At 44.3% G+C, this 9,215-nt stretch overlaps 1 protein-coding gene across 1 annotated transcript; it reads left to right on the forward strand.

Moving 5' to 3' along the window:
- Positions 1–3,671: 3,671 nt before the first annotated feature.
- Positions 3,672–5,021, forward strand: LOC121992181 (ethylene-responsive transcription factor 12-like). The gene has a single exon (XM_042546416.1). The coding sequence runs from the start codon at positions 4,264–4,266 to the stop codon at positions 4,726–4,728; it is 465 nt and encodes a 154-aa protein (XP_042402350.1). The 5' UTR covers positions 3,672–4,263; the 3' UTR covers positions 4,729–5,021.
- The last annotated feature ends 4,194 nt before the right edge of the window (positions 5,022–9,215 follow it).

Raw genomic sequence — 9,215 nt, forward strand, 5'->3', positions numbered from 1 at the left:
TCCAAGCATGTAGTCTTGGCAACGTAAGTCCAAGTGTGACTTGGCAATGGATGAAGCCCCGGAGGTGAGGAGCCTCTTGGCAAAGGAAGACCCGACAATATGGACAAGGCCGAAGGAAGCTCCAGAAGGCAAGACGTGAAGGATGGGGAGACATCCGAGGGACGCGAGGCTGATGGAGGAGGCTAGAATGCTAGGTCTAGGTTGGTCGGGAGAGAACGAGTGCTGAGTGAATGTACTCGAGGCAAAATCCCAAAATTAGGGTTTACTGTAGCGTTACTGTAGCAGTACTGTAGCAGTCGACTGATGATTGTATCAATCGACTGATGAACTGTAGCCGAGAGTCGCTGACATAGCCGTTGGCACTAGTCGACTGGTAACGGGCAAATCAGCTTTCTGATTTGCTCCAAGCTCTATAAGAAGGAGCTTGGGATGGCCGGCCAAGGTGACGAAATTAGACTTGGTTAAAGCCTAATTAGTAGTCACCAAAGTGCTCAAGAGATCTTTGTGTGCCAAGAGGTCTTGGTTGGAGTTGTGTTGAGGTTTCTCCACCCACAAGGAGGTTGAGCTAGCCGGAGTTTGCCGGGGACTAATCCACCGACGGATTGAGGGATCGTCCACCTTACGGACACGCCGTGGAGTAGGAGCAAGTTATCTCCGAACCACGTACACGCCTTGTGTTAGGGTTTGTGTTTGGTTTGTTGTCTTCTTCCTTCTTGTTTTAGGTTAACTTTCGTATTTGTTAGTTTGCTTTTGTATTCCGCTGTGCACTAACATTATAGGAAGTAAAGTTTTGGGTGAGACGCTATTCACCCCCCCCCCCCTCTAGCGGACGTCAAGGTCCCAACAGTTCTTACTTATATCAATCGATTGGTTGAATCGATAGTGAGATGATATAGGGAACACTACTCTTAATCATTCCTAGTCGAGTATTAACATTCAGGGACAATGTTAATGCAATAAGACTAGCATGTAGGTCAACTCGATGACTTGATCTCACAAGTCATGGATATAGAGATATCAAGTTGACACATGGGTATGCATTAGAGAATGTATACTGAATGACCCGCCATGAGAAAGTATCATGGATCGTTATATGAGTGTCATATACTTTCTCATATGGCTATCAGTATGACTACTAGTCCTTAGACCTGAAGTCACCATGGTTCCCTACATAAGGAGTTATGTACTTTGGTTTCGTCAAACGTCACCCGTAACTGGGTGGACTATAAAGGCGATTACTGAGTATGTAACAAATTATACGGAGGGATATGAGTGATGTAGATGGGATCTATCCCTCCTATATGACGGGAGAGACATCGATATTCTTGATAGAGTGAGACCACGAAGTGCATGGCCATGCCCAAATGAGTCAATATGAGATATTGAGCTCATTTAATTTAGTGAGTCTACTTGGAGTTCAGGATTTAGATTGATTAGAGGATGACATGGTCTATGCCTCACATTAATCAATCTAGATGTCTATGATAGAAGGACACTTGTCATATTTTGTGAGGAGTCACAATTAGTAGTCACAAGGTGATGTTGGATCTCAACATTCTTGTAACATTGGGTAGTAATGATGTGTTGCTGGATACCGCTCATTACTTATGCTCCTAAATGGGTTTAGGGGCATTGTCAACGTTACAAGAACCTATAGGGTCACACACTAAGGACAATTAGATGGAGATTAGGTTCATATGATGAACCAAGAGGATTAGATTCATTTGATGAATCAAAATGGATTAAGAGTAATCCTAATTGGGCTAATTGAGTTGGACTCAAGTTGATTCATGTGTTCAGTGAGTCTAATTTAGATTATGACTCATTGAATCAATTTAATTAAATGAATTAGATTCATTATATTAAATTGGCTTGAATTAAATGGTTGGATTAGATCAACTATGAGAGAGATTAAGTCAAGTTTGACTTGACTTGAGAGGAAGAGGAAGAGTCAAGTTTGAGTTGACTATTTGCCACATCATTAGTGATTTGACATTAGGAGGACTAATGATGATGTGCCACATCATCAAAGTGTGCCACCTCATGGGGGTTACAAAGCTATTCTCTTTAATGGCTACATTTAATGAGGATGGGGTTACACCTTGTGAAGGTGGCCGGCCACTTATGGGGAATGAATTGGATTCATTTCATTCAAGGCAATTCACTTCATCTCCTTCCTCAAGCTCTCCCTCTCCCTCTCCTCCTCAACTTGGCCGAATCATCAAAAGGTGCTAGCACACCTTTTGTGTGATTTTTCATCTAGTTGTTCATGTGGATACGTATAGAGTGTTGTCTACATTGACAACTTCAAGATCCGACACCATTTGGACAAGCGGGAACGCGAAGGGCTTCGCTTCAAAGGTATAACCTTTTCGCTTGTAGATCTAAGTGTAGATCTAGGTAAACTCGTACTCGTAGTTTTTGAAAAAAATTTCTTTGCACGGATTCGTTGGCTAGGGAGTTTCCGGGTTTTCGCGACGCTAAAAAGTGATTTTCGCGGTCCGAAAAATTTCAACAGTCATGGCTCGTGTTGAAAAAGTAATTCACTCATCCAACGTCTTCTTAACTCATCTTTATATTAACATGGAGAAGATAAATCATGAATAACTACTAACCTTTAATATATATATTAATGACCAAGATATGAAAAAAGAGATATTCCAACCTATCAAATTTTAACTTTAAAAATTTATATAATAATATTTTATATTTTAATCATCCTCCTAAAACAAAATCAGCCATGGCTCGTTTATCAGACATTTGTAAACAAATTGCGAATCTTCTTGTAAATTTAGTATTACATCATTTTAATTGCATAGGCACAAAGTCGTACTGACATCAACACTTCTAGCCCAGGCCGGCCTGTCCCGTCCAGGTCTAGTGTTGCACGGAATAATTGTAAAAAAATAGTTAATAGTAAGCCAACCAGCGGGGAAGTTAATGCCGCGCCATGTGTAAAAATTGCTCGAACCGGGAATTTACTCCGGTGGGATCTGGGCAGATTGATCGCAGACGCATGTTTGGTGCCACGAGGCTAGGGCGGCAGTGAATCCAACGGGTGCAAGTGCAGGGGAGCCGCATGCCATCATCATGATCACTTACCAATACAAAGTGCGAACATGCGGCGTGGAGTACAAGCGTGTTACCTTTTTCCCTTCTTACCTCACCCATCAAATCTTTACCTTCTCAACCACTCTCTCGGTTGCATTATATGCTGTCTCTCTCAACTCATCAGCTCCCCCACAGCCAACACCAACACTCGCAACGTCTCACGCCTCCCCTGTGTACCTCTCAGCCTGTTACGTGTTTCGTACACCACCAGTCTCTGTCTCATCCATTCCCGAGGCGCCCTCCCCCTCTCTCTCCCTCACGGGGCGAAACAGAGAAGGAGCACGCCATTAAATTTTTTTATTTAATTAATTTATTACGCGTTGCGTTTAGTGCGCCACACCGTCCACCGCGACAGCCGCGCAGGCGCTGCTGAGCTGCAGCAGAAGGTACACGCACCCCACCATATCGACATAGACGACGACGATGAGGACGGAATTATTTTACATAACTCGTTGCCGTTGGCGGTGGCGGTGGTGCGGTAGTAAATTAATTAATGAAAGTGGATAGCTTGTCAAGGCGCGAACATTAATACGGCCACAAGTTTAATAGGAGCAAGTAGGACTTAGCTTGCAAGGTGTGAGATTCTTCGGCGCGCCCACGCCCGCACGCACGCAACATGTGGCGTTTCTGTTCCCCGCCCCACGACACGGCACCGCTGCGCTCCACGTGGGGCGGCAGAGCCTGCTGCAGCGCCCCCATCCCTACTCCTCCATCCACCGGTCGACACGCATCCCCTACCCTCTCCCACTGCCTTTATTCCCTTCGCCTTTCTTCTCTGCGTAGCTGCGCATTGCCTCTGCCTCCGAGAACAAGAAGAGAGAGAAAAAGGCTGGTGTTTTAAAGTGAATATTAATAATGATATACTAGTAGTGAGCTATGGCGGCAGGCGCCGCTCCACAGTCCGTACGGCAGGTGGGGAGGGGCTGCAGAGATGTGTAGGGCTGACGTCAATCTGCGGTGGTGGATGTGGTAATGCAGTGAGCATTGGAGAGAGCGGTCACATGACCTGCCCCCTGCGACACGTCAAATCGGGCGGCGGCTCAGCTCCTCTCTCTTCTCCTCTCCTTCTTTTTACTTCTCAGCCTCTTCTCATATCTTGTTTCGGAGCTTCTCTTCTTCTTCTTCTGCTTCCCTGAGATCAAGCAGGGAATCATGGCGTCGAGAGGTGAGGGGCATCATTACCGCGGGGTGAGGAAGAGACCGTGGGGGAGGTACGCGGCGGAGATACGAGACCCGTGGAAGAAAACGCGAGTGTGGCTCGGCACCTTCGACACCCCCGAGGAGGCTGCGCTTGCCTACGACCGTGCCGCCCGGTCACTCCGTGGCGCCAAGGCCAAGACTAACTTCCCCTATCACCACAACCCGCCTCCGCCGCCGCCGCATCTCGATCTCAACCTCCCCTGCCACCTCTGGCTTCTCCCGCCGCAGGCTAATCCAACACCTCCACCGTCAACTGCGCTCGTTCTCGGCGGCTTCGCCCATGTTGATGGCCTGCCACCTCCGGCTAAGCAGGCATCGCCTTCACCTTCTGCTATGTCTCTGTTTCGGGATTTAGGGAGCGATTTGCCTTTCGATCTTAACGAGCCGCCACCGACGTCGTCGCTGATGATTGGTTAATTAATTAAGCAGTAGTGATCTCGTTTTAACTCTACCACTCGCCCAGTTTTCTTTCCATGTTTTCCTTTTCTATTGTTGGTTATGTACCTTTATGTGCCCTTAGCTACTGTAGAGTGGTGAAGCCTGTAATTAAATGGTGTTTAACGTCCTCTGCCCGAGTTGAATGCTTTTCTTCGCCTGCCTTCATGCCGCATCCCGCATGGATGACGATGAAGAACAGGGATCAATCAGGATGACACGGGGTCATGCATGGCAGAAAGCTCGCCGCTTTTGCAATATTTTAATTGGTTTCAGCTGCCGTTGTTTGCGTATAGTTTTAACGCGTAGCAATCTGTAATGTCTGGGTGCGGGCGCTGCGGCTGTTTTTTATTAAGAAAAAAAAAAAAGCAGCGAAGCGGCGGACGGTAGTTCTGTGCGGCGGCCGCATGGTGCACTTTAATGCGTTGATGTTCCCTCGATAAGCTGTCTCGTCTCTGCCTCTTTTCTATCTTCTTTAACTTTGCGACAGAATTTGTGGAGCCTGCGGTGCACGTGAAGCAAAGCTAAAGCCGAAATAAAGAGGGGAAAAGGGAAAAGAATGCAGAAGGAAGGGTAAAAGTAAAAAGTACTCTTGCTTTTTCCTGTACCCAATGATCAAGGGTGGCGTTGCTTCCAATACAAAGCTTAATAGCCATTAGATGACTTCCTATGGGAATCGTACGGTAATTAGTTATTGATGTAGAGGATATAAGAGTCTACGCATAATGATAAGATTAGATCAAGAGTTAAATTTTTAAATTAAAAATTAAGTTAAAATATAAGTTGAAAAAAATTGGATTGGGTCTTAAACTTAGTTGACACCTGACTCTCTCAATCTAGTACATCTGACTCTCTCAATTCGATACATCCATCTTTTTCAGTTTAGTATACCTGACTCCCTCATTTTGACACAATCAAGCTTCCTCAGCATAAGTTTTCTAAACCTCTCAAACTCAATTCTTTGGGTTCGATTTCCCAAACTCTAGAATCCGCCTAACAAACCTTTTCGACTCAATTCATCAGACTCCTTTAGTTTGATCATTTGACTTCTCTTACTTGCTCAACAGATCTCTTTGACTCAGTTCACTAGACTTTTTTAGCTCGGTCGTCCTCGGTTGTGACCTACATCCTATATGACTTGATGTACCTTTTTCCAGGAGAAGATGAGTAACATAGTCGTTTCTCCCAGAAAGACGTGGACAACATAATCATTTCTCTTGAAAGATGTGGGAAAATGTGTGAGTAACATAAGAGCATAGTTGCAGTCCAATATAAAGTCATCTACTTCCGTGGGTGCAAATATGCACAGCCAAATAGCCAAACTTTTATATTGCTCCATTGCTTCTCACCTTTCTCTAGCCCATGTGCTACTTGAGCGTTGGAGTGGTCACGTCGAGTCCAACCTCGGTGCCCATTATAACCTCCTGTTGAGTGTTTATAGGAACTTTGTGATTTCCCTTCACCATCATGTCATCTACAACCTTCTTCACGACAATTGTTTTTCACTAACTCACCTGACAGCGATCTCAGATCGGAACAAATTGGATCTCAGTCCTCACCTCCTCCAACTCTCGACTGAGAGGGACCTTTTGCATAAAACAATAATATACGCAACCGAAAAATGATCCCTCTAGAGATTGAAGAGAATACAATATACATATTTTTTCTACTCTATCAAATAAAATAATTACCTTTGTTGCGTGAATAAAAAAAATCTTGGCAACAACTTGACTTTGCTAGATCTCAGCATGATTAAAACGTCCGCACCTCTACGGTATCTGATCATGTCCGAAAGTCGATGAGATGGAAAGCTGGGGATGTGGGGTCCCGTTGATCGCCCGTAGACTCCGCTCCGCCCTACAAAACAGATGATGTAAGTGCCGAGCCAGAGAAGGGGTCCCTTGCTTTGGCCCTCCGACGCTCAAGTCAGTCACCAGTGATGATGTAGAAGGCGGAGCAACAAGAATGAACAATATAGCGCAAATAGTATATATCGCGTACCTCCGCCGATGCTTGGACCCCCCTTTATATAGAGTTTCTGTAACGCGCATGCATGCTTCCCTAGGTGAGCATGCTTTTCGAAGTTTCTCCTAAAAATACTTATTAGTAAAGTGTCTCTAACACAATATCTTAACAAGCTGAGCATATCTCTGAAGTGACAGTGGAAACTTCTGTTGTACGATCTTTTTGTGACCATGCCTGGTGTTAGTGGCACTAATGTTGGATCGAGACGCGCTAGAGGGGGGGTGAATAACGCTCGCGGCTTTCACTCGGTTCGTTTCTCGGAATCGTAAAATCGTACAAGTAAAGCAGCGGAAAAGAAAAGTAACAAGCACGCGGAATGAACACGAGGATTTACTTCGTTTGGAGCCTATCTCGACTCCTACTCGAAGGCCCGCGGTCGTTGACCGCTTTCGGTGGGCAACAACTATAAGATCAAAAATATTACAAGCTTAATACAATTTAGTGCAATAAGAAAAATATACCGAACGACAGAATCTAAAGAAATGGCGCTCTGGGTCATCGGGATCTTGAAACAGCACGTTGAGGTCGTCACGTAAGCAGCGCACAGGAGAAAGAGCTCTAGAAGATTGATATGTTGAAGAGCTGCTCGTGACCTTCTTTTATAGCATGCTCAAGGCGCCTTAAAGCCCATCCAAGGCGCCTTGAGTGAGCCGAATCAGCCGCGAAGATAAGAGCTGAACTGGTCGAACCTTATCACTTGAAGGCACCTTCACTGATCTCCAAGACACCTTTAGCCTCCAGTCTAAGGCGCCTTGAGCTTCCTTCAAGGTGCCTCCAACCCCTCTGGACAGCTGGCTTCGACTTGCACCCGAGGCGCCTCCAAGCTTCATGGAGGCGCCTCAGACACTGTTCATCCGAGGTTAACTTGTGCTCCTTTGGTCCTGCAAAAGTGTTAGTCCCAAACACTTACCCTGCAAAACAAAGTTAGCACAAAATAACAGTAAATATGATAACAGAATATAATGACAGTCTCCGGACTGTCCGGGTCTGACTTCGGATTTCCAACCGGAAACCTTAGGTCGACCCGACTCCTACTGTTCCCTCCACGGGGAACGCGTCCTCACCTACTCCACTCAAGAGATTTACCTGATGCCAGTGCGATCCTCCATATCGACTGGACTTTTGATCGGTGCTCGATGCTTCCGGACTTTCTGCTGGATTTCCGCTTCCCGGCTGGTCCAGTCTTTCACCTGGTTCGCGACACCAGGACTTTCCACCTAGGGTGACCCCCCCTAGGACTTTTGCCTGAAGCACTCGACCCACCAAGACTTTCCGCATAGGGTTACCACCCCCTAGGGTTTTCACCTGCCTAACCACAGTTAGGACTTTCCTGAAACACTTAGTCAAGCACGTTAGATCACAACACACCTTAACTTTAAATCCTTTGCCATTATCAAAACTCAGGTTCGATCGTCGGATGCTTCCCGCACCAACAATCTCCCCCTTTTTGATTATGGCAACCTAAATTCAAAGTTAAGTTAAAACAAATGCATAAATATTAAAGGTTTTAAGTGAGCAAGCTTAAGTATATAGATTCAAATAAAAGCATAACTTAAGCTAACACTTTAAACTTTGTGAAGCTCCCCCTTAATACAGGGCATCCTTTTACTTTTGAATTAGATAGATTTTGATTTTTACTTTGAATTTCCTACTCTCCCCCTTTACCATTTATCAAAAAATAAGTCAACTTTCAATTTTTCTTTTTGACCTAAACTTTTGAAAGCAATGAGTTAAAATTTTACAAAACTATAATTTTTAATACTTTTGGCGAAGTAAAGAATGAATCTGAAGGGTAACTTAGGAAAAATATCTTAAGCAAGAATTTTATAAAGTTACTTAGCTAAGCCTTTTGCAAACATTGAATTTTGAAAATAAAGCTTAAGTTAAAAAGGGACTTAGCTTAATTTGAATAAAACAATACTTATATTTGAAAAAATAGGAGTTAATTTTTGGACGAAGAGGGAGTAGCTAAAAGTTTAATTTAGTTTATTTAATCAAATTGGTTGGTCCTTAAGTCCAAGCATGAGTCAAATTATTTTGATCAGGTATCAGAGCCCTAAAGTACAAGCATGCTTAAGCTTAATATTTCCATTTCCTTCACCAACTGTCTAACCTTTAGCTACTTGCTGATTGCCTAGAGGGAAGCAGCTTTCACTTGGTTAGTCGATTTAAGTCATTTAGTCCAGTTAGATTTGACTAAGGCTGGAAGACTTGACTTGATTACTGTTAATAAAGTATTTAATGCCCAGACTCATATTGATGCACAGAAATAAGCATTCTTGAGTCCAGGCTGTACCCTATGCATCTCACACCATTCTATGTTTTTTAAACACAAGCAAGGTATACCTAGGTGTTTGTGAGATGCTCTGGCTTAAATCTAGGGGAATAGAATTTCTAGGGTAGAGCCTAAACTAAGTCCAATTTTTGAAAAGTCTAAGAAAAGG

Source organism: Zingiber officinale, chromosome 1B, assembly GCF_018446385.1.
Source record: "Zingiber officinale cultivar Zhangliang chromosome 1B, Zo_v1.1, whole genome shotgun sequence".
Taxonomy (NCBI): Eukaryota; Viridiplantae; Streptophyta; class Magnoliopsida; order Zingiberales; family Zingiberaceae; genus Zingiber; species Zingiber officinale.

Excerpts from the sequence above, each read along its gene's own strand:
- LOC121992181 (XM_042546416.1), top strand. The coding sequence starts at position 4,264 with ATGGCGTCGAGAGGTGAGGGGCATCATTACCGCGGGGTGAGGAAGAGA.